At 35.3% G+C, this 26,528-nt stretch overlaps 1 protein-coding gene across 4 annotated transcripts in view; it reads left to right on the top strand.

The window, feature by feature from the left end:
• Window positions 1-26,528, top strand: part of AUH (AU RNA binding methylglutaconyl-CoA hydratase) — a 112,915-nt gene that overhangs the window by 50,302 nt on the left and 36,085 nt on the right. For 2 of the 4 annotated variants that reach the window (XM_083882858.1, XM_083882856.1), the window contains exons 5-6: window positions 6,875-6,967; window positions 7,912-7,968. The exons of the other annotated variants lie outside the window; for them this stretch is intronic. In XM_083882858.1, the coding sequence (XP_083738984.1) occupies window positions 6,875-6,967; window positions 7,912-7,968 (150 nt within the window). The remainder of the gene's footprint in view (window positions 1-6,874; window positions 6,968-7,911; window positions 7,969-26,528) is intronic. 4 annotated transcript variants of the gene reach the window in all.

Below are 26,528 nucleotides of genomic sequence, written 5' to 3'. Positions count from 1 at the left end.
AGGCTATCTCTGGTGGTGTCTAGTGGCAGGACCAGAGGCAATGGACACAAACTGGAACATAAGAGATTCTCCTTGAGCATCAGGAAGTCCTTAATCACTGTGAAGGGGACTGAGCATTGATACAGGTTACCCAGGAGGTTGTGGAGTCTTCCTCCTTAGGGATCTTCAGAAACCACCTGGACATGACCTTGAGCAACCTGTTCAAGATGAAACTGGTTGAGCAGACAGGCTGGACAAGGTAAGCTCCAGAGGTCTCTTTCAGCCTCAACCATTCTGTGATTTAAGGATTTCCCATGTGCTGGAGACATACGTAGGCAGATATTTGCCACACTTTTCTTAATTTGCTAGAGTTAAATAACAAATTGTGGAACTGTTAATCTCTTCTGCAGTTTATAACATACTTTTCTCTAGTAATCCACTGTAATACTGACAGTATGCAGGATATTTTTATACAATTCATCTTCCTGGCTTTATGTTTATGAAATCCATTATTCAAAAGGAAAAATGACTTGCTGGAATTGTCCCCTGAAGTTGCTTGTCCTAGTAAACTGTTCACTAATCAACCTTATTTGTCAAATAATCAGAAATGCACATGTGGAATAAATAGCTTGGACAATCTATTTCTTTGTTCTATGGCAATTCAGTTGTGCTGTTATTTAAAACTGAATTCTGTAGCTACTTCTGTCTTAGATGGGTACTCACAGTTTTTGAGGCGAATATGCTCACTACTTCCTTTTCAGTTTCATTCTGGGAAACAAGAATTCTTCTGTTCATAATTAAAGACAAGTCAGGGTTTTGAATATGGTTCATTAGGTACTAGAGGTAGTGATAAGCTTCTGTTTATATCTGGTTTATTCTTTCTGGAGGTTGGTTGCCAGAGGTCATAGAATTAAGATGAGAAAGGAACAATAAGGGCCTTTTTTTGAACATTGTCCAGGTACAGGACAACACAGGAATAGCAAGGGAAGTTAAGTTCGTTTTAATGTTTTGTATCAAATGCATAAAAAGACAGGCTTTAAACTGAGGCTTCATTTGAATGTTTGTAGATACCAAATTCTGCTATAATTACTTGAATTGAAAATATTTGCTCTAATCTGTAAAAAGTACTTTAAAAATAGAAGTTAATTATATCTAAGGGTCTGTATAGGACTTTTGCATTGTTAGGGCTTGAGTGGGCTTTCATGGAATTTTCTGATTCATAGGAATCATGGAGTGTTATTGCAGTGACAAAGCAGTATTTACCATTTACTTTTAGAGAAACTGAATTCTATATCTGTTGGATTTTAGTTCTTTAATAATGACTCCTTCATGTTAGCTAAAAGAAGGGAGTACTGCAGGTATTCTTCAGATTGATGGTAACAGCTGCCAAGCTACAAATGAGTGCTTCTCATACACTTCAGTGGCACTGGAATAGTCTAAATCTCCAAATCTTGTATCTAGCTTAGGAATGGTTGTTTTCCGTTTATATGAGTATCTGATACAGTTGCTTACAGAAAATCTTACATGTATGAATTTGTTTAGCAAGCAGGGTGAACACTCCAAGGAGGTTGTTCTTTTTGAATTTCATATATTCTGAATTTGTAATTCTTTTTCCTGTGTCTTAAATATTTTAGGTTAATCAGTTTGGACAAGTTCATGCAGGTGGACCAGGAACACAGATCACAAAGTCTGGGATTCTGGATAACCATATTATTCTTCCTCTGCCTATTTCAGGAACTCATAGTAAGGAATCAGCATTAGTAATAGGTCTTTCTTTGAGTAATTGGACACCAGCTGAAGAAAGTGGTTTTTTGCCTGTTATGTGAAATCTACTATATACAATGTTTTATAAAAGCTACTTTTATGTGTGAATTGTTGCTGTTTTGGTTTTACCATATGTATTCATTCTTCATATTTCCTTCTTCCTTACTAACTGTGAAAAATAGGTTTTTCCTTGTTGATAAGGCCATTTATTTTTTGTCAATAATGAGAAACTGAGGTTGTGCAGGAAAAAAAAAAGCTGCTTGAGAGTGACTAAGAAAGTGTCACATATAATCCTCCCAGCTATTATCTTACATATCTGTAAATTTATAAGAACTTTCTTAATAAATTTGTCAGAAGACTAAATAGTCATTTATGATTCAGGTCAATAGAATCCAGGCAGTTTCTGCTTTCTATTTGGGGAATGTCAGTATCCACAATAGTATGAATCAGCTGTGTGGGTGTTATTGCACACATCTGAGAAACTATTTAGTGGTCAGCTCCTCCAGACTAGGTGCCTGTATTCATATGCTGGCCTGTTGTTTGTCATATCATGGTCTCTAAGCAGAAAGGAAATCCCTTGTTAGTCACCAGCAGTAGACATCATGTGGAAAGTCACTTGAAGATGAAATAACAATTACCTGCCTCAGAACAATTGTGATTCTTTGAAATTACTTCCAAGACACTACATGTGTTTTTATATGCTTAATTGCAAAGTGTTCCCCCTGTGACATTAGGTACTTACAGCAAATTCTATTGTGGGAGTAGAGTTGACTTACTCTATTCTTTCAGTACATCTTTCAGTAATGAAGAGTCACAGGAGAGCAGGAGGTATCCCAAGACTACAAGATGATGCCAGTCTGTGTAATCTCAAACTATATGTGACATGTCTGTTTACCAGGGATGTATTCCTGAAGTTGAGCTGAAGGTTCACAGTTACTGCAGAGTAGGAAGCAGGTCCATCTCTTTATATTGCTATATGACATATTTTCTGTTTTGTTTGAGCTGTTTATGGATTTAGTTTAGCTATCTAGTGTTACTAAGTTTATTTTCCCTTATTGAAGTTACTCAGTTTACCTGTTGGTCACTCCACCTGTATCATGTCTTGAATGGTGTCGTGGTTTGAAAGCAAAACGAGTGAGAGAGTCCAAGTCAGAAATACAATTTCATAAGAAGAAAGGTAAAAAGGTAAAAATAAAATAAAATAAATGCAGTAACACAAAGGACCACTGACAGAGTCAGAATACAACCTGAGCAGAATGGTGGAAGCAGTCCAGATGAGGTGATTTTCCTGAAGCAATGAAATGTCTGGTAGCTCTAGTCCTCTGGGAATCCAGTAGGTAAGGGCTGCTTGTACTGTCCCAAATCCCAGATTATATCCAAGTGAGAATGCTTGGCTCCTCCCCCTGGGCAGAGCATCTCACAATGGGATGATGAGTTGTGAAGTGGGTCCTTGATGGCCCATTAAACAGAGATAACTCCTGGAGAGAGTTACCTGTGAGTCATGGGCAAGGCGTTGATGGGCCATTAGCAGAAGACACCCCAAAGGCAGGGGGCCTGGGAAGAACACTGCCCCACTTGGTCTTACAGTTCATGAAGATGGTGATAGAATAAATACTTTGTGTACATCCTACACTGCAACCCAGAACAAATGGACAGTAAACATCCTTTTTTAGAGGTTTTGTTAGCTTCTGTGCTAAGAGATTATTCTTCAAACAACTTAATACATAAAATTTATTTTGGTCTGCTTGTTCACATTTGTCTTCAGCTAGAAGTCACTGCTCCTGTGATCTTGAATATAGGGACATATTTTTGTCATATGTCTGGCTCTGTTGGTGACATAACATAAACTGAATTGGACCCTTCTATTTCTTTACTGTACTTAGAACCTTACTTTTCTGTAATATGATTAAGCACTGATGTTACATTAGGATGTGACTACTGGCATTTGCTTGGGATGTGTTTTATGTGCAGAATAGAACTGTATTTACAGAGCAAGCAGAATGTTTTACATTAGAATAGAAGTAATGTGTGAAGTAATCCTTTCTGAATTAATTGTGTGAACTACCTTATTATTTAGTGTCCTTCATATTTCACACTATGGTGTACTATGGTAACCCAGTGAAATTCTCTAACTAAAGTTTAATGCTGCTCATTACTTAGTCTTTTTAACCCTTTCTAACAACATTAATCTTTATATATACGTGATCTACTCATCTCTGTGTTGTACTCTCTCATTTAGTTTAGCTTATCTGTTTCTTTAATATATATATTAAACTCCTTTTTTATTTCAAATCTGCAGCTCATGATTGCACTCTGATAAGCCTGTATCACATCTAGAATTTAGCAATAATGAGTAGTACCACAACAATGGCCTGAAATTTATATCTTGTTATTTGAACTGTGACAAAAATGTATAAAAAATGTTAATGTATAAAACCACTAGGCCTCTTGGCAAAGCTTTAAATATTTTTTTTTATCACTCACAGCAAATGAGCCTTGTCATGTAGAATCATTGTGGAGATTGACCTCTCTATATGTGTGATTTATTGTTCCTAAAATTTGAGTGCATACAACTCAATTAAGCCTACAGGGCATTCTTTGTCAAACATCATCTCTGTTTTTGTTATAGGCTCAACAGTTTTGGTAGTTGTACATTAAAATCATGCAGATAAATGTGATCAGGTGTTTCTTATGCTGCAAAATACTAATTCTCCAAGAAGCTTTATCCTTTTTAACGAGTTCTAGTAGCCTAGAAACTCAGTTTACAATCTCAAGTGATTACTAACTTTCTTCTGTGCTAGTTTTTCTGATGCTTTACAAGAACTTGTTAAAAGGATTAATTTCTTAAATTTTTTAAATAGATATACACAAAGCTATTACAGAGAATTTGTCTTTTGCCTTTCATTTATTGTCAACTCTTATGTCAAGTGATCCTTTCAAATTAATATCTGCAGGAAGTGATGATTCTAACATACATTATCCAACTTCTCTTTATCCCCTTAGATTATGATTTTTAAAAAAATTATTTCATTATAGGAGTGCTGGTTGTAATTCTTGAAACCAAGCTGTTTTATAATACTTATTCTGTAACTTCCATTTCCATGTGTAATAGTCTACTTGAATTGCACCATAGCTAATTCCGGAAGTTGCTTATCTTAGGAAAGTATTCTGCCTTGGAGTACTGCAAAAGCCATGCAAATACTGCTGAAGATACTGTTTGCTAATCTCTGATAAATGGAACATTCATACAGGCAGTAACTGCCGGAAACTGCAGTTAACAATGGCCCTGCCTTCATGTTCAGGCAAACTATTTTTTATTTACCCCTGGCAAAGGCATATTTCTTTAAGAGAGAGGCTAGCTGTGTCAGCTAGCAAAATTGTAAGACTGTTTGGCAAATTGGTTGTGTTGACAAGGTTGTAAGTTTCCATCAGCAACCAGGCCCTGCTGGAAATGAGAGTTGCCTTTCCACATAACTAAGAAGAAGAAGTAAATAGAGAAAGAGCAGATTTTTCTACTGTTCTTCTATCTCCTATACCTTCTGTGGCAGATGGCAGGTGTAATGGATGCCTTGAGTTCTTTTAAGTCACTGAAAGAGCTCTTGCAAATAATAATCACTAGCCTGTTTTGGTACTGAAATTGATTCAGATAATCACTATTAATCATGATCTAAAACAGCAACTCAAGGCCTTTGTTTTAAAGCATCTGTTAGAATCTTTAAAAGCATTGCTAAGTTTTTAATGTCCTTTTTTAAAGACAATTGGATTTTCATTAGTTGTTAATCATAAAAGCAGGTCAATTTGCAGCTAAAATAATCTTTGTTTAATTACGTATTTGTTTGTTACCCAGTGAGAGGCTACAGGCTTGTATGATAATTGTCATGCTGATGTATGCCAATATTTAATTGATTCTTTTGTTAAATTATCTGAAGTTTATCTGTTAGAGAGGAAAAAGGTAGGCTAGGTAGCACAATTTCTAAATTTATAACTAGCGTGTTCACTAGGAAGAGTTCTAATTTATACATTAAATTAATATTTTTGTTGGATTACCCTTTTAGATTTGAAAAGGAAATAAGTATTTTTTAAGTCTTTTGTGTGTCATTTTCATTTATGTGTTGACAGAGGAGTTTTTTCTCTTCTATTTCTGGCTAAGACTGAATGAACTGGTCACTGAATTCAAATAGCTGAAATATTAAAACAAAGAAAAAAAAATTTTAACATCTGCAGGAAAAGCTGTTGCTGTCCAGAGCTGGTTTAACATTTCAACAAGCTGTACACCCAGGTGTCTAGCTGATGAATTACTTCTGGCTATCTTTGAAACTTCAATAGCAACAATGTATTATTGGACTACTGTTTGAGTATATTTTAAAATACATAGCTTGTGGTAGTTCTGACACTAACTATTATTAAAGCTGTAATATACAAGATTATTTCTAAAATGAAAATGCATTTTTCATCAAGCTTTGGTGAGGAGGGATAAAGAGAACTTGAATTTGCAGAAGGTGAAAAGCAGTATTTTAAGCTGATTGTTTAAATTAATTTCCTGCATCAGAACATTGATGATAAATTACATACAAACCATACCATGGTCGCACAGACCTCTGGAGCCCTGCTACTTGACATGTGTGCTTGACAGTATGTACATCTGTTTGTCAAAATGAGGACTTTCTCAGGGTCTCACCTCTATTAAGCTGTTAGCTGCTACTTTACAGAAGAAAAGGGGCAATAATGGTGGCCACTATTACTAGTGGTGGTCTGGGAATGTCAAGACATAGAGAGCTTCTAGCTGTGAAAGCATCAGAGGCATGTCATACATACAGACACCTCTGTTTCACCGGGGACTGTTTGTATAACTGCTTTGTCTAGCTCTGCTGTCTGTATTCTAAAAGTTTACTTTTCAGATTTTTGTCAAAAGTGAGCAGAAGCCAGAGAAAGACGTGGAAACCTATTCAGGCGCAGAGGGATAGGGAAACATTTTTTTTTTGCCAACATTTTGCTGATCAGTTTTTAGTCACAGTGTATTTTATGAAACTTTTTTTGCATACTATGACTGTAGAATGAGCAAAATGTAATGAAATCACATTCTAGAGGTGTTCTCTATGAGGTTGGTGTTAATTGATACTTTCTTTTTCAGCTAATCTACCTGTACCTACTATTGCTGCAATAGATGGAACTGCCTTAGGTGGTGGCCTAGAACTTGCGTTAGCCTGTGACATACGGGTGGCAGGTAGGTCTGAATGCTGCCATGGAATATAGCAGCTATTCGCGTTATTACTGGCTTGACTAATCCATCTGTTGGCAACAATCTTATAAAACATACTCTGTATTTGGCATTGTTTATAACCTGTTATTTTAAAGGACTTCAGCACAAACCTGTCTAAGTACTTGCTAACGTTTCATTTAAAGCACCCCTGTTAGCTGGATTGGTTTTATTATGTGTTTATTTGATTCTTCTGAGGCTAATTTTATCAGTTTTGCCAGAAGGGTCATGCAATTTTATTTTATTTTATTTATTTATTTATTTATTTATTATTCTTGTGCATTTGAAGCGCTCTAGACAGAGGTATGATTTTCTCTAAACAGAGTGCGGGGAAAGAACAAAAGTTGCTAATGAGTGTATTATTACATAAATTAAATTGTAAAAGTGATGACAATTCTTGAAAATAGGAACCTTGAGCTAATAAGCTGTCAGAACTGTAAAGCAAATTGATGGAAAGTAAATGGAAACCTGGTCCTGAGCAATTGCCAGTAACTTAGGATTTATAAAGTTATTTGACCTTAGAGAATATTCTGTCACCTTAAGAATTCAAATAATCAGATACAGAATTCTACCCCATTCTAACATGTTAAGCAATAGCAGCCATTTTCTTTTAGTACTTTCCATTTGGAAGCAAGTCTCTGTTACTCACTGCAGTTGCTTAGTTGCTCTGTGAAAATTAATAACATACTGTATTTGCCTTGATTGAAGTAGTTGGATTTTTCACTGAAGGCAGATCAGTTGAATCTATTTTAAGCTCTTTTAATAAACAAATGCTTTAAAAAGTGATTTATTATTCTTTTTGAAGAAAATGTAATATATTAGCAAACTGGTATGTCATCATTACATATTTTTTGGTAGATTTTTTTCCCCTCTACAATATAGTAAGAACTCCTTTACATTCTGTTTTTTAGCATCTTCTGCGAAAATGGGCCTAGTTGAAACAAAGTTGGCGATCATTCCAGGTGCAGGTATGAATGTTTTGCTTTTGCTATCACAGATAACTAAGTAACATATTTACTTAGTATTAGATTTTGAATTGTTTATGGATTTCTGCTTATTTCTGTTAAGTGTTGTAGCATGGGTCACAGCCTATTGCTTGTATTATTTACCAAAATTAATTAGAAAATGTTTTTCTTACTTTCAAGGACAGTCACCTGAATGTTATGTTTTTAAACAAAGTCTTCATTAACCAGCTCAACTTGGAGTGATTCTGTAAATTGCATTTAATATGTTTATCTGAAGGCTGAATAATTTTACTAAGGGTCAAGTGAGAAGGAATGATTAGCTGTCAGTGTACAAACGCAATTATTTGAATTAAGATCCGCTTTTACATAACATTTGGTACTTTAGGATTCAAAGTCTGTTTTCAAGATGGTTGTATATTGTTTGTAAAGAGTTGAACAACTGAAAGTATAGCTGTGGATAAATCTGTTACCTTGCCAAGATTTTTTGTGTCAAAATCTTCTTTTATATTTAGAAGGCCAGTTGACCTGCTTTTTGTGTACTCAAGGTGAATGAAAGTTACATAATAAAAAAAAATTTCAAGGAGTCATTACAAACCTTTCGTTTTTATTTTATGTATAAATCATTGTTACTTGAATTAAGAAATTTGCAGCTCTGGGAAAAGGGCAATAACTGGGAAAAAAGTGCATCCCTGTGATTTCTGGCCTTAATTTCTGGGAGTTCTTGGAAACCTCATAGTGGTTTTTTGTTCCTGCTTTCTTTCTAATGAGTGGAACTTCTTCTGAAAGCACTTCATTGAATTCTAATGGATACCATTGCAGGTCACATAAAAAACCCAGTAAAAACAACAATAATGAGCACAGTGGTATGAACTTTGTGTATAAAACTGTCCCATCCTATGACTAATCTGGACAACTATTGTACAATTTCAATTGCTATGTTATTTTGATTGTTGTTGAGATGTGATTTCAATCAACACTTTCTGTGGTTAGAGCTACATTTTGCATAAGGAAAACAGTTATGATTGATGTCTAGTTTCTTTTTAGTGGTGGATAAAGATAATAATGCAAATTATTTTAAAGATATTTTTACTGGTAGTGGTGTTGTCATGAAATGATATGCCTTGGTAGTAAGTCCTAGTAAAGAAAAAGATAAAAAATTATGTTGTTTATCTTTATTGTCAGTTTTTGCTCATTGTCCTCCCAGTCCCTCCTTTTCTAAGTAGTTCTGTAGGATGTATTGGAAAGATAATCTCCAGTTCAGGAAGTTTGGCTCAAATTCTCCATGTATTCTCTGTATTCAACTGTTTTAGATTCTTTCATTTCCTTATCTTAAGTTAATTATAGATGTTTCAAATTTACATGCTTTTACTTTAAAATGTTAGTTAATGACTCATTATAAGTTTCATTGCGAGTATTTTTCTGCTACTCAAAGACTGAGGTTTGAATTTTTTTTTTCCCTTATCCTAAAATAACTGATTCAGGTGTATGTCTTCAGCTCCTTGGAAATGTGACAGATTTAATCTTGTTACATTGATTTCAACTTACAACTTTTTGGGGTATGTTCAGTGATGATTTTTTTCCCCTATTCCTATCAGCCTTTCTGACAGCTATTTTTGTTGAACATATTTGAGCTAATCACAACTTTTTCCTGATCAGCCTTTGTTTGCACCAGTCCTGTTGAGCAATGACACTGTTTCAGCCCTTTTTGCTTCTTATCATCCAAATAGTAACTGATTGTGCCTTTTGTCATCAGAAAGGGAAGAATGAGTGAAGGAATTTTGCATATGTCATTTAGGTAGAGAAGCCAGATACACACACTTTTGAACTACAGGCTCTGTGGATTAATGGACTGTTTTCCAAGAGTGTTTATTTCAAGCTGCTCTGAGCCAAAGCAGAACTGCTGAGTGGAGCTGAAAAGTGACCTGTTGCTCTTAAGAGGCCTACATCAATTTCTGCTGCCATCTAGTACACCTGAAATGTGCTGGCAAACTGAGTTGCTTCTTTGAACTAGGTCTCTGTACCATGGCAAGCTACCGTTTTTATTCAGCTCTGTTATCTACCAGGAGTATGTGATAGATGTAAAATTTTAACTCGAGTGATAATTAATGTGGATGTTTGAGGCTATGTGGAAAACATATTTATACTGTGAGGGTTTGCTTTTTTAAAACCCCAGAAAGTTATAATCAAAGAGCTGTATTTGAATATTGTTACTAGAATTTAATAGTATTAAAATATAGATCTAGGGCATATCAGCTGTTGTAGTTTGGACCTTGTTGTATTTTATGGTTTATTCCATTTTTAAGGATATGTGATTATCAAAAGACACAGTGAGGTGCTTTCTGTTGACCAAACAGTTTTAACATCGATTTCCCAGGTGCAAGAATTTTTTTGTTTTAAATATGCACAGATGTATTGCAACTTTCTAAAGGCTAAATTTGAGCAGCAGTTTGTTCAGTTAATCAAAATGAATTGTTCCTTCTAAGTCTGCTGAGTAGGCATTTATAGAGTATGCTGTATCATAGCAGGTTGAATCTCCTCAGAAAATTCATCCATGGCGGACAAAATAGCAAGACCAAGTGGAATGGCAGCAATGCCTGCTTTTATACAATAGCTATGTTCACAGACCTGCTGTTTGTGTTGTGAGGGAGCAGGATTATTCTTCTACATTCGGAAATCTAAATGCAGTTTTCCGCACTATGGAAAAAGCTTAAACTGCAAGAATGTGAACTAGGAAAAGTAGAAGAACTTTTTTTTTTCCTCTAGAGTACATTCCACTTTCTAATAAGGAAGGCAAGATCCAAAGAACTAGTGGAAAAGTGTAGCAGAGAGAAAAGCTTCATAACTTAGTGATGGGAAAGTTACCTGAGAATGAATATTGATAATTTTTCTAAGGAGAGTCTGCCAATCAACATTGCATGAGTGGTCTTATGCCAAAACAAAAGATCATGTGTAATAGAATAATTTGGGTGGGAAAAGACCTTTAAGCTCATGAAGTCCAACTGTCAAATAAGCACAGCCAAGTTCACCACTAAACCATGTTGCTAAGTGCCATATCTACGCCGCTTGAGTGACTCAGCCACTTCCCTAGACAGTCTGTTCCAGTGCTTGACAACCCTTCAGTGAAGAAATTTTTCCTGATATCCATTATAAGCTTCCCTTGGTAAAACCTGAAGCATTTGTTACTTGGTAAAAGAGATTGACCCCAACCTCCTTTTAGGCAGTTGTAGAAGGCAGTAAGGTTTCCCTTGAGCCTCATTTTCGCCAGGCTTAACAGTCCTCAGCAGTTCCTCACAAGACTCATGCTCCCTTCATTGGCTCTATTGCCTTTCTCTTGACATCCTCCAGCACCTTAACATTTTTTCTGTAAAGATCCAGAACAGGGCACATGATTCAAAGTATGGCCTCACCTGTGCCAAGTTCAGGGGGACAATCACTGCCCTGGTCCTGCAGGACACACTGTTGCTGATACAGACCAGGATGCCATCAGCCTTGGCCACCTGGGCACAGCTGGCTCATGTTCAGGGCTGTCAACCGGCAGCCCAGGTCCTTTCCTGTCGGGCAGCTTTCCAGCCACTCTGCTTCAAGCCTGAAGCGTTGCAAGGGGTTGTCTCCAAGTGTCTTTTTTTTTGTGGAGTTCCAGCAAAACTTTCTGTTCAGTCACGCTGGTCTCTGTTCCCATTGACTCTTCTGCCACGTAGGAATGGTCTGCTCCTCTACCTTTAGAATTTTCTTCTTGAAAAATGTCCGGCATTCCTGGTAGCCTTAGGGCTTCTGGACTGCCTCTATAGAGACTCTATCCACTGGTCTCCTAAACAAGCAAAAATCTGTCCTCTGGAAGTCTGTGGAGGCAATTCTGCTGGCCCCCTTCCTTATTGCTCTGAGGACTGAAAATTATCATTTCATGTTGCCTGTATCCTAGATGGCCTCTGAGCAGCACATCACCCTTCTCTGTTTGTAAATAGCACTAGGGCACCTGGCCTCTTGGCTCACTCACCAACTCTGTCAGGAAATTATCTTCCATGTAGTCCAGGAATCTCTTAGACTGTTTCTTCTGTGCTCTGTTATATTTCAGAGTGTGTATGGGTCTGTTTATCCCCTCTGTTCCTCAGATTTCTTCACTGTGAAGTCAGTGTCTGATAGCCTGTTGTGGTATAATTTGTGGTTTCTAGGGTAGAGGCTGCAAAAACAAACAATCTCTAGAATTTTATTAAAAGTAGGTGGCCAGATGAAGGGAAAATTTTATTGGCCTCAGATGAAAAGGTTTCAGGACAAACTAACCTGTTCTTCAGCATGAAAGAAAGGGCACACAAGGAAGTTGTTGTGTATGTCTTAGCTGTGGATAATGTTTCAGTTCAGAATACTCATCACAATAGACAGCTATGAGTTTGTATGAGACAGGATTTCATGAGAAAACCAGACTTCGTTAACTTTGCAGTTTAAGGAGGTGCTTGTTATCAGATCAAGATGACTTCTCAAAGCTATTCATTGCTAAAAGGAGTTACTATTTTTTTTATCTCTTAGCTAAAAAGCTGTTTAAACAACTTATTTTCTGTGTAATCCTGTGCTTGTACAGAATTTAAAAGTGTGGGCAGAATCTTTTTACACAACAAAATTGTGTTCATTCTCTTTGTTTTGTTTCCCAAACTGACATTAAAAAAGTGCAAGTATGTGTCATTAATTGAATGTAGTTTTTGATGTCTCTCAACTTGCAAAGGAAGTATTTTTCAGTGACAACTTTCTCCTCAGTGAAAAATGGTCTTTTGGAGCATTTTTTTTGTTGAATTCCTTGTTTTTCTGCTTCATAACTTTATAAAACTGTGTCAATTCATGATGTAATTTGGTGGTTTATCTCTAGATTCTCACAGTGGATGTCACACTAAAACTGCAACTGATAGATGATGCCTTTTTGGCAGATCTGCTTTTATTGAAAAGTGTTGTATTTATACACCATTCAGTATTAGATCTGTTATGAGAAGATAAAAGTGCTCATAAAGAACAGACATAAACTTCCTACTCTGTTAATAGAATGAGATATATTAGTTTCACAAGGGGAAGTATTCTGTGATAGCAAGAAGTGGAAAAGACGGGCATATAAATAAAAAATAATTTGTGTTTTCTTTATGTAATTTATTTCCACAAAAGATTTAGGTGTAAGCTAGAGGTATTGGAATACATCAACAATTATGTTTCCATTTAAAAAAAGGACCTTCGCTGAAATTAATATGCTTGTGTAAGCAGGTAATTTGACCTTGCTAGATAAAAACTGGCTATTGGCCTACATACCTAGAGGTGGGTGTTGCTCTTTTTTTTTGGTTTGTTGTGTTTATAAAGGCATTTTATTTTGTTCATTTCATCATAATTTTGCCTTTATTCTTCCATGCTCCTCCCAGAAATCCCACTACTTCATTATCAAGGTGTCCTCCACTGTTTAATATTAAAATAAAAACCAAGTGCATAGCCCTGGGATTGGGCTTTCCTTGAGAGCATTCAATTGAAATCGTATTTTATGAAGAGGACTTTTTTAAAAAAAAGGAAGGAAATAAGAAGTTAACACTCTGTTAACTCTCTAAAAAAGTTTTTGTAAATAAGCTATATATTCTTTCTACATCAAAGGTGCTTTGAACCCTGTTTTCCAAAGGTGAGACTGAAGCTTCAAGGTGTAGGAGACAGGACTGGTTTTGTCTTTAAAATATAGAACAAGGAAGAGATTAAATTACAGCATTTCTGTGTTCTCCCCTTACTTTGGTAACAGTATTGTTTTGACTGTTTTTCTAGACTTTAAATTGTATTTGGACAAATTATAGTGCTTGCAGATTTTAAGACTATAAAATAAGAGACGGGAACACTGAAATATTGGGGGTTTTTGCGTAGGAAGAAAACCAGTGTAAGAATGAAAAGTAAATTTAAGTAATCATAGTATATTTTCCTTATCTATGAAAGTATTAATTCTTTGCTTTAAAAATCATTCTTATGGTCTCTGTTGCAGTACTTACTTCAAAGCTGAAAAGCATTTTTTATTTTGGATGAGAAAGATGTCAAGGGAATTTCCACATGTGAAAAATTCACAGAGAATGTGTTCTTGCTAACAGCTGTAGTTGTCCAATTCAGCCAAGTGTAAAGGTTAAATTGAATGTCAGGTATTTCAAGTTGAAATCCAATGCACATTACAATGGACTGCTAGGATGTTCTTTAGATTTCTATACTTCAGTTTCATCCGTAATAGGAATAGCATTTGATAAATGCTGAAAAAATTGAAGTGTTGCTATTTGTGGTAATATCTGAGGTAGGACTTGAAAGCTTCTGCACATTTAGTGTCATTTTTGTACATATAGGTGGTTCTCGATGGTGCATAATCACAAATTTTAGAATGAAAAATCTGCTTATTTTGTATAACTTTATACATCTTACCTGGGTAATACTGTACCTTTCTTGTCCATCCTCATTCCTACCCTCACTAGCCTATTCTTTTCTTCTCCTTTAATTTTTTTCATATAGTGTCCCAAGTTTTTTACATACACTTTTTTTTCCCCCCATTATATACGGCAACCTGTATAAGAGTCTTTTTAAATTTTTAAAATTCAGCTCTTAGGCCTGTTACAATTGACTGACTGATGGGGATAAAAACCCAAAGTGAAGAGTTAGCTGTGAGTCCAGGTTTTTTTTCAGTTAGTCTGTAATGTCTTTTGTGACTTCTATTACAGCTCCTGTTTCTTTATATGTGTCCTGTATCAGAGTTTTAATACTGTAAAGTACACAAATTAAATAGTGGTAGAAGACAGTTTAAAATATGCTCCTGAATCAATATGTTCAGCGTTTCATCAATACTGTGCTTAAATTTTTATTTACTGTGGAACGACCAAGAAAATGCATTTTCTTCTTCTTGACTTACAATTAAGAAAAGATTTTAATTTTTTTTACAGTGGACTAATAGTGACTGTTGAGCATTTAACAATTCTATTATGGTTCGATAGAGTGAAAACCTCTAAATTAGCTACTCTAACATTTATCTGTTTTTCTTCAGTCGTCTGAAGGCTCAATACCTCTAGTTACATCTTAATATTTTTAATGTTTGTTTCATGAGTTGTATTTAATAAATAGCCTGAAATAAGAAACCATCAATAGCATAGAAAACAGGTGTCTTAACATTCATGTTTTCCTTAAAATAATTAAACACAATATATGGAATGTTACTGGATGGGGGGTAAATTTGCTGTGCTTCTGTAAGTTAAAGAGAATTGTGATTCTTACAGTTTCCTTTTCTTAAATGCAAGTAAGCTGATTGTCACCAACGATAATTATTTTCTCCTTTGCTTTTTGATCAGTTGTAATAGTGATGTTGAGGCAAAACTGCAAAATATCTTGCAATATTAACACTGCAAAAGCTCCATAAAAACATAAACATAACATAAAACTAATGTTTCATAAATTATGTATACAAATTTTCTTCATTTTTATGAATAGAATACTTCCCAAGTAGTAGCAACATACAGCAAAAGAGATGATAGAACTCTGTCAGCCGAACTATCCCCTGTACCTGTGAAGCAGGTACTCTAGTACTAAACTTTGCAGGGGGATCCTCAGAGCAACCTTTTCCCCTTGCCTGCTAGGCATTGAATACTTTCCAAATCTGTTTTAAAAACACAACTAGTATTTCTTACAGAAAGAGGAGGTATCCGAGGCTGTCATGTGTCCCAGGTGACTGCAGTTGCGTAGAATTGTATTTGAAATGTCAAGTTCAGTGTAAGAAATTTACCACTTCTGACATTCTGCTTTATTTTGGTAGCAGAGATTGCATTTTTTCCTGACTTTAATTTGGATATGTCTTGTTTGCAAAGCAGAATTAACAGTCAGGTATTTGAGAAACTTCAGTATCTTAAGTAGCAGCACTGCATGTGCAACATACTGTGTTTAGTTAAGGTTTTTCCTCTGGTGCTGCAGAGGGAGAAGAAAGTAAAACAAGGACAAAAGAAAGCCCCAGAAGCTAATCTGAACATTAGAGGAAGTGCCAGAGCAGAGATGGGGAATTTTCTTGATCTTGGAAAGCAGAGCATAAAAGTTCTGAGATTGGTATGATATACTAATGGTGAAATAAAACTTTACCAGCAAACATTAGTTGAACGTTCCTTAGATTTTTGTCATGTCTTGGGAGAATAAAACAATTGTTCTTTGTATCAAGATTGAATTTTGGGGTACTGTTTTTACTAAAATTCATTCTTACAAGCTGAGCAGTGTTACCAGTTGTTTTCCTAATTATCATGGGTATATAAGAAAGCTTTCATGAGTTGGAAAATTGTTTTGTGAGATTCATGGATTGGTCATTTTTGAATTACAGCCAGAAAAATGAAAAAAAAAATGCAACAAGTTACTTGTTTTCTTCCATCCTCCTTAAATAATGTAGACTTAAGCCCCGTTCAGGTACTCTTTTGCGGAGCATGGGTTGTACTATCACATTTGTATCTTTTCTAGACCATCTCTGTACTGTGGGGAACTGCACAGTGAAGCTTTGAAAAGAAAGCAAACCTGAACTTTGTTTTTGCAGCTTTGTTTTTCTCACCACATATTTAGAATAGTATGACACTGAATAGAAATTATGCTCTAGCCAACTGTAACAATATCAATGTAATGATATCAGTGGTTTCATAACATAGGTGCAAAGTAGGTTATATTCACTTGGGGTGCTCAAGTGAAGAGAACGCAGAAAGAATAAAGTAAATAGAGAAAAGAACGATCTAAGATGGTGTCAAGTAAGGAAGTTTATATTTTTTCAAAGCTGGTTAAAATAAAAAGGTTACCTGTGTACAGACTTGCACATAATCAGTTAAATGAATTTTATATTGACTCATACAGATCTATCAGAGTTCATAGTTCTGTCAGAGTTCATGAATGCCTTTGATGAAATAGTTTTCCCCTTGCATAAAGGTTGGACTTAACTTTAAAAGTTCTACAAAGCCTTTGTACAAGACCACCCTTTTTTACTTTGTAAAACACCATGCTTTTGTTCCCCCAAGATGTCCTAGGACCAGAACCTGGTGTCTTTCTCAAGCTGTCTTGTCCACTGAAAATCATAATAGAAACTTCCAACGGCACACTTTCATGTGAAGGTTTTTTTATTATTTTCTTTCAATATCTTATTTCTGAGCTTATGCAAAAGCAAGAGGAAGACCAAGTAATAGTAACTGGTGTTTCTGGGGAAAAATGGGGCATGAGAAAAATAGAAATTTTCTGGATATGGAAAACAGAATTGCATTATATTTTCTATTAAAATTTGGTAGTTTGGTTGTTTTGCTCAGTTTTTAAATTAAAATAAATTGCATTTTGGAATAAATACTGTAAAAATTAAGGATTTGACTCCTTCTGGTAGCCTAGAGGCTAAACCTAAAATCTTTAGCTTAGATTTCTAGGTTCAGCCTCTTCCATAGTTAGCATTTCTGACTACCTTTCCAAGTTGCTTTATAAAGAGCCTCACTGCTAATTAAGCTCATTGTTAGAGATTAAATATTATCTCAATAGTGTCCTTTCTTCCTTCAGCTTCATTTACTAACTTTATTTGACAAACTAAAGCAGCTTTTTCTCTATTCTTTCTAACTCTATGGTAGCAAAAGTGGTAAGGAGAAAGAAGTCCTTAGGAGTTTTAAGAGAGGTAGGAGAAAATGAGCAAGTAAAGTAAAGAAAATTATTAATCTGAAAGAATTAATGAAGAATGAAGATGAAATGCGTAATGGGTTCAGTCTGAGTTCAGAATTTATTTTCTAAAACCTTGAGGTTGTGAGGAAAAGTCTAATTTTACCTTTTAGTATAGAATCACACAGAAATATATTATTACCAAGTTACCAGAATATATACATGAAAAATATACCAGGGCAGTGGAGTACAGCAAAATAAATGAAATAAAGAAGATTATTCATCTAGGTAATTTTGGAAGATTTAATTCCTATCCTGTCTCTCTACATTGACAGCCCTAGAAACTTAGGCTTCTTATTTTAGTTCTTGGTTTGTCACTAAATAAGATGTGTAAAAAGGGTGATGAAAATACTCCTTGTAGTGTTAAGAAGCTTGTTAATCTGCATCACAATAGACACAATTCAGTACAAGATGGGACATTGGGTGCAAACCCATGTAAGCTGATCATACTACATATCACTTGGTCATTTTCATTAGTCCTGTAAAAGCAGTGACCAAATGTGCATTTTAGTTGTGAGATAAAAAGTATGTGTAGAAGACTTGCATGATTTTCATGATTGAGGTGAGCAACCTTCATAAATTGGAATCAAACAGTATATAAGCCACTTTAAAGTCGTTTGAAGTGACTCAGCCTCTGTGGTGCATCCCTCTGTCTGCATGACTGGCCTTTATTATTCTTCAGTCTAAAGTTGACAGCACTTAGTTACGATACTGCCACAGCCTGTACACATAGTTGGGATGCTAGTCTACAAAGACATTGTGCATAGACACAGAGACAGAAGCTATAAGAGAGAAAAAGGAGTAAAAAATACGCACACTAATAATGAGGTTACTTGAGAGATAAACAAAATGGGTTGGAGATACAAACATGAAGACTTTGAAAATTTTTAATAACTGAAGAGAAATAAGATGTAAAAACTTTCCTATTGATACTTTTATGTGAATGGTTTACTTTTTATTAAGAAAGTAATTACTATGGCGTTTCATTCTGTTTATTTTTTCCCCAGATACTCCCACAGCATTTTTGAAATTTAAGTGATGGGTATGTCCTTCCAAAACTTAGTAATCAGTATTCATTACATTATTTGCTCAAAATTTCCATTGATATGACTGTTTGCCGCAGTAAAGCTTGCAAAAGCTATGATCATCCTCTAGGATTTTTTCAGTAGCCATGAATCCAGAGGGAATCCAGAGGATAAAAGAAAACCCAATATTTTGAGGAGATTAAATGATCAGGGATTTTTTCAGCCTTTTGAATTCTAGACCTCTTGCGTAAGTCATTGCGCAAATGACCCTCACTGCACATAGCACACACAGAACAGTTGCGGTTTTGTCATTGGCATGTGTTAGTAAGGACTTGTAAGCAGGGATTGCTGGATGAAATTAATTGCATTGCTTTACTTATGTCATGTTCAAGTCTGACTTATGAAAGAATGTTCTGGGACTTTTACCAGTGCTGTAATAGTTTTCTTACAGTATTTCTGTTTACCTTCTGCACTTTGCTGGATTAGTGAATGGAAAGCAATTTACAGAAAGCAACAGGCTTTGGAAAGATGAAAAGAAGATGAAGTATCTTTTTACTTTGTGTTGTTGTTAAGATTTCCCTCTTCAAAATGTCTTCACCCCAATATAGATGTTACTGGAGGTGAAGGGTTGGGAGTGGGGCTCTGGTGGACCAGCTGGAGTGTATAAATGGGGGCTAGTATAGATGCAACAATACTTGGTAAGTTCCTAAAAATTATGTTGACAGCTGTTGAGCTCATCTATACTCAGTGTGTTTTTTGAAGAAAAGCCAAGGAATTTTTAATCAAGGAAGATTACTGAGCAGAATACTGTGTGCTTAAAAATAGACTTACTTTTATTAGTAAAACTTTTTGTTTAAGCCTGAAGTGTTACATTTTTCACTGAAAATGCAAAAGCTATTTTGATTTAAAATGGTATTAAATTATTATGAATGAGATGGAAAGATATAATGAGATGGAACGAAGATAATATTTATTCTGTTTAATCTAAATGTTGTATGGGAATGTCAGCATGAGTAATACAAATGCATTTTAACTTTAGAATTTAATGGATCTCAGGCTGACATTTCAAGGGAGAGAGGATTTTCAGTGAGTTGTTAGATTGGAATATTTTTGATCTAAAGAAAATTCAGCATGGAATGTTTTTGTGTGAAGTTATTTTGGTAATCTGCTCTCTTAGGACCAATTGCTAGTTTTTTCCCACACTAATGAAAGTAGGTCACTTGTTTTTGGCACTCATCCAAGTTGTGAGATTTATTTGGTGTTCAAGCGCACTGTCTAGAAATAGTGATGCAATGTCAGCAAGGCCACTTTTCATTTCATGAACATCATTTTCAGTGCCCTGGAATTAATTTATTCACTGACCTGTTAATAACTGCAATCTGTCACTGGCTTAACAGAAGCTGAGGAAGTGTCTGGATATAGTCATGGTCATCCTACCAGGTGATCAGTTACAGGACTGCTGTTCAATGTAACATTTTTTAGTTTTGATCGTGCAGAAGGGTCTGACTGTTAATGAAAACAAACCAGCAATGTAATCAAAAGGAAAATACATGTAATTACTAAGTACTGGAGAGAAAACTGATTGAAGCAGTGGTTTTACTCCACATTACACGACAGTGTATCTGAGAACTATTCTGATTACCTTTGAAAAAGTACAGAAATTTAGCATCTGTAGATGATACATAATTCTTTAGAAAAACGCATTATTATAGTGTTGTCAAATAAAAAGAAGCTTAGTAATTTGAATTTGCTGGTGTTTCAGGTTTGTTCTCATGCGCAGCTCTACAAAAACAAATGTTTTTGTTGAAATCAGAATTGTCTTTTGTCACAGGCATGGCAGGCAGTCACTTGTGGCAGTGGGTTGTTCTACAGAGCAAAATAGATGTTAACCCTTCTCTACCTCATATGAGCCAGAGCTCTGGAGAGACAAGCTTGATGCTGCCATTGGGGGAGAAGTCTTCAATAGTCAGAAAATAGTTCTTACTGACAGTGACACAGCTGGCTAATAATTCCTAGCAATGCTGCTGCTATCTTCAATTTTTCTGTTTCCACTGTAGAGAAGCATCAAACCTAGCTCTACAGGGATCTTTCCCCTCTCTGTGTGCATCCCAGCTCTGAGCCTTTTACCTTACTTTAGATCTGAATATTTCTCCTGTTCCTCATTTACCATTCCCAATGGTTCAGCATCCTGGCCCTTAATCCACCATCTTGAAAAATTAAATTTTGCCTATAGCAGTAAGATAGCTCTGATTAAAATATCAGGCATCATCACTGTAAGTAGTACACCTTACCATTGGATATATATGGGGACAGGCGTTTCTAGACTTGTACAAAATTTGTCTTTGGGCACAGAGTAAAGCTTAATAATGAAAGTTTTAATGGGATTTTTTTGATATTTTCTTTCTTTGGTTTGTGTTTGTAATGTGAGGGTTGTGTTTTTGAGGGATTTTGAGGTGTTAAACTTGTGATATTTGAGATACTAAATTTGTGATGGAACTTACAGCAGGGCATAGTGCTGATCTGCTATCATTGCCATTGCAAGCGTGGAAAGAGTTGCCAATTTTTTGGTCTTAGGTTTCATAATCAGTAGTGGGGGTTTTTTGAGTTTTAGTTTTTGGATGAAACTTGTAGCCTGAACGTCCATGGCTGAGTAATGGTAGTTGCAAACATGTCCCTTCTTCATAGTGCCTTGGAAAGGTAGTGTAAGTGATTAGCTATTTTTATTTCTAATCTGATTTTCTCCGAGTCTTGCTTAAAGGTCTTAATGGCATTTGAGGATGGAAAAGCACTAGAGATCTTTTTTAACAGTAACTTTTATGTTAAAATGGATTATCTTTGAAAATTCCAACTTTATGCAGTATACCTGAACTCTGTAGAGGGGCCAAACATCTTGTTGTTATATCCACTGCAGTATTATCCTACACCTCTGTAGTGCTGGAAGGGAATTTATGAAGTCCGATTTGAAGGCTAGTTGTTTTTCTGGAATTTAATAGGAAATACATTTTTTAAATTAAAAAATGGCAAAATGGGGCAAAAAATAGCAGCCTTCTCACTGACTCTTCCTAAACCAGTATTTTCAATAGAGACTTATATAAAGGGCTATTGCATACTCTTCTCTTTTGTGATATTTATCTTACCAAGCTGCTAACTATATGATTTCCTTCCATGGAACAAAGAAAGATCTGGCTGCTTTGCATAATATCCAGTCATTTAGTGTATGAAATGCTAGCAAATTTTGATGACTTGGTCCAATGTGTCTTTTGATGTCTCCTTTGTTTTCAGATTCTTTCAAGTGACAGTAAATTAAGCTATTCACTATTCTCTGCATCTGCTGACTGCTCCCCAAGGTCTTTGTAATAAAAAAGAGTAAAAACGAAGTAAATTATTAGTGATTCATTTTCTAATGTGATAAAACATAAAACAAAAACTGGAAATGAACAATGTGAAAGAATGTTCTGATCTAGTAAATCACATAGATGAAGGGCATACTTACTTGGTTTTTCATGCTAAGTAGATCAAATGAAAATGATTTTGATACATCTTCTTGTGTTTAAGATCCGTGTTTTTTCTTAAAAACATACTACTGAAATACTTTTGGTTGTATTAATTTTTAAGTTATTTTTAGGAAAATTCTTCTGGTCATTTATTTCTTCTGGTTCTTACACTTTTACATTATTAATACATGGTGTGGTCATGATTTTTTGCAGGGAGAGGTTGTTTATTTTTATGTTTTAGCAAGAAATAGAGAAATATAGTAATATTTGATGGCTTTCTAAACTTGCAGTTGTTTTGGCATGTTGAAACTGGCATGTTTGGAAAATCCTTCAGCTTTAATCACTAGTTCACCTGTATTGTAAGATAGGTAAAGTAGAGCAGTTTAATTATCTAAACATATGTATAAATGTTGTTCTTGAAAATACCAGTGTGCTAAGGGTTAGCGGGTTTTTTTTGTCATTGCTGTGAGAGATTTTTTTTCATTTTGCTGAGCTTGGCATCTCCTTTATTGATTGTTTCAAATGTGTTTCTATGACACTTTTGCCAAGTGTTTGCATTTACCAAGAACATAAGCTAAGTGCAGTATTCCTCTTCTGTCATGAGATCACTTTTTTCATCTATTTTTATGAGGAAGGTTCTTTGGAAAATATCTTTCTTAACTCTTGTTTTCTTGTAGAGTCAGCAGGTGATACTTCTCCCGGTAGAGCTGGAGTAAAAGTTGGTCTTGCAGAAAGCAGATGAATTAGAACCAATTTAAAATATTGGAAGCCTTCATAGGTTTGAACATTTTATGCATTGAATTTTCACTGCACAGTATAAGACTTTATTGTTGTAACCTTGTCTTCAAAATCATCAGGCCATTCTCAGGTGTCTTAATCCCAATTACATCTATAATTTCAGTGAATTCACATGTCTTCTCAACATAAGGAAAAACTAAAACATCTGTAAACTCACTTCTTCTAGTCTGTATGAATGAGTGAGATGCTAGGTGGATATTAGTGGAATTAGAAAAAAAAATTCTGGTAAATTTGTCATAGATCACAGACTTCCCCAGCGTATTTTTACAGTGGAAGTCTGTTTCAGTGTAGCAATAGGCATGGGAGAAGTTGTCCACATAGAAAAGATCAGAGAAGGGTAGCTATTTTGATCGGAAAGCTAATGTTTTCTGTATAGTTTTCTCTTTCTATATTAATCTTAGAGTGCGACCGCACCTGGAGTTGAACATAGGCAAGCCAAAGTTAAAGTTTCTCTCTGTGTATCCTGCTACCTGGTTAGACAAGTCTCAATTCAGACATCCAGTAACTAGGTTAATCTAAATTGTCAGGACAAAGACAAACAGTAGCAAAAGGACCTAAGTGTTTCTGAGTTTTCATGCCTTGAAGTAGAAACCAACTTTTTCCTTCAGGGAGTTCCTAAAAGGTTGTACTTGTCAGCAGAAGAGAGGATGTGAAACTCAGTTCTCTAAACAGGGTGTCCTTATGCCTTGGAGTGTCTGGCTGGGGCTCTGATTACTTCTGTGGCCTTGCTATCAGTGCAAGAGCTGTACAGATACTGTGACATCCAAAAGCACTTCTCAAACTTCTCAAAATAGGTGTATTAAGTTGAATCCCATGAATAATCTCAGTGTTACAAAGCTTCAAGCTCAGAAAGCTTTAAGGGGAGTTTCTTGTGAAATACAGAACGTAAGAGCAAATTGGTTTTATGTTCTTTCAAATGGATGCGTCTGGGTTTGATTTTTTTTTTTAAATTTCTTTCTATTACTTAAAAGAGACATACAATATACAATTATGTGCATATGATTTGCTCTGATAACAAACTCATGGAGATACAGAAGTATGCCACAGGTCTGCACATAGCCATTGTGAATATGCCAAATAAAATCTGAGAGGAAAGTGTGCTTCAGAATAAATATTTAGTAAGTGCATGTTGCATGGCCATAGCCAGTAATTTCTTTTGAATTTTGATATATAAAAGCTCACATAAAAGATTGTAGCAACTCTTTTATAAGTAATGAGTCAGGAAAATAGAATAAATGTTCATATTTTTTTAATTTTCTTTTCCATTTCATTCTTCATTTTACATAAAATTTAAAAAATATTAGAAAGGAAAGAGTTGATACAGAATTGACTCCTTCCAATATGGAAGAAGACAGTTGTGAAAGAGAAGTGTGATCATTTGAAGACCAAATGCTCTCTGCTATAATAATTCTGCCTGAAAATTAGCTGGTAGCTATTATCTTTTATTGAAATTCCTAAGTTTGATGCTATGTTCGTGTACTAATTGCCATGAGTTTGAGCAAGGCAATATATAGTATGTACTTTAAAGTTCTTTCACCTGAGGAAATTAATAGACAGTTTTAACTGTTACATTGGGCTATCACCTCCTACAGGACTGAACTCATAGCAGTGAAAAATTTCTTACTGCTTCTCTAAGATTAGAGGCAGAAATGAGTGTCTGAATTTTGATAGTTAAGTTGCTCGAAAGGATGTGATGCCTAGCCAGCTTTAAAGCTACTACAGATGATCAAAAGCCTTCATGCTGAACACTTTAGAAGTGCCAGATTTCTGGATATCCATCTCTTCAACAGAATAGGAGGTCACCCAGAGCATAACACTGTTGTCATTAAAAAGTTTTCTTTTCTTCAGTCTTGAAGGGAGAAATACAGAGGAAGAAAGAAACATGGGGAGTACAAAAAATAATAGTACATGCAGCATAGGAAGCAGCTATTGTTGTCCTTACTCATTGTTCATATGGAAAAAAATAAGCCTCTGTGAATTAAGAAGGATTTAAGGTAGCCTTGGAAATGTCAAAGGTCCAAATAGCAAAAAAGGTTGATATGTTGTCACTTCTGATGCATCTTCATTTTAAAATGGGTTAAACGCCAAGTAAATTGTTTCCATGTTCTGTAAAAGAGGTGTCCTAAATTAGAGTATGGAATGTAACTGCAGATTGTATTGTAGCTACAGATTTTCTGATACACTGGAATTCCCTGCAATACATATATAATGTCTCTAGAGAAGACCTTTTTTCCAGGTCAGAAAAGTCTACTCTACTTTGGCCTTTACTAAGAGTTTATCCTTACAATACCTTTTTTTAAAATTTTAAAACCTGAATTTGGTTTGGTATGGTTGAATGTCTGCAAAAACATATGCCTTTCTATTTTAAAGAAGAGGTGATTATATATAATGGAACGAATTATAGTGACAAAATTTCTCTATTGTTTCCTATGGTACCTGCCCCAGCACCCCTGAAAAAAAAGCCCCCCAAGCCCCCCTGGAGGTTTATTCGTCCAGGAAAATAAGTGTTTATTTAAAAAACAAGGACAAAAATATCAGTAAAAGCTATGTTTTGCATTTCTTGTTCTGGTGGGCCAAATAAATAATTGTTAGACTAGTACATGTTTCAGGCTTTTCAGGTGCCATATATTTTAGCAGTTTTGTGTAGATGTCTGTTGGCTTATCCTGTCATCCAGGAGCTGGTTACTCCATTAGAAAAATTAGGTCTTTGTAATTTCTTTATCTGGATATGGTCCTGAGCTTTTTCTGGATGACCTTTCATGGATACTGGACAAGGTGATCACCAGAGCTTCCTTCCAACTTAGCATTCAGTGATTCTGTGATTTTAGCAGTTCAATGAAGTATCAAAATACAGTGAAAAACACGTTCTTTGAGTTTTGATTTTTTTATTTCTCAGAATCAACATCTTCTCAGCACAACATAAAAAAATGTTAAATGTGTATGTGAGTCTAAATCTGGTTGGTTTTATTTTCCTTTCCCCTGCCCCTTGAATAGAAAAGGGAAGTAGTGCATCACAGTGGTGAAGTATGATGTGTCAATGGAAAAATCATTGAATTTCCTGAAAACACCATTCAAAGAGCAAAATATTATTGCAGTCTCATGCCATTCTTGTGATTTGGTGTTTTTTTGGTTTGGTGGTTTTTTTGTTTGTTTGTTTGGTTGGTTGGTTGGTTTTGGTGGTTTTTTTTTTTTTTTTTTTTTTTTTTTAATTTGTTGTTTCCTGATGTTGTAGAATTTCATATTAACACTTCTGAAAAAAACCCAACTCCAAAGGTTTCATTATATGTATGATTCATACTTTAGTCTTTCAAAAGAGGAGTTTAAGTCTTTTAAACAAGGGTGTTTTGTGATTTCTACCTTTTTTCTTCTTATTCAGTGTGGTGTGGACAGCAAACTTACTTTCATATTCTTCAATTGATTGTAATAGCCTTGCTGCAGATCTTTAGTGTACTCCAGTGTAACCAAGGATAAGATATGTAAGATGTGTGTAGTTACTGAGTTGCTGCCAAAGGGAGTTTGGCTTAAGCTGTCACATGGGGAAGCCAGTTTGAGTAACAGGAAGGAA

This window comes from Zosterops lateralis, assembly GCF_965231275.1.
Source record: "Zosterops lateralis genome assembly, chromosome: Z".
Classification (NCBI taxonomy): Eukaryota; Metazoa; Chordata; class Aves; order Passeriformes; family Zosteropidae; genus Zosterops; species Zosterops lateralis.
Note: the sequence above shows the minus strand (reverse complement) of the source record. Positions and strands in the feature narration are given on the sequence as shown.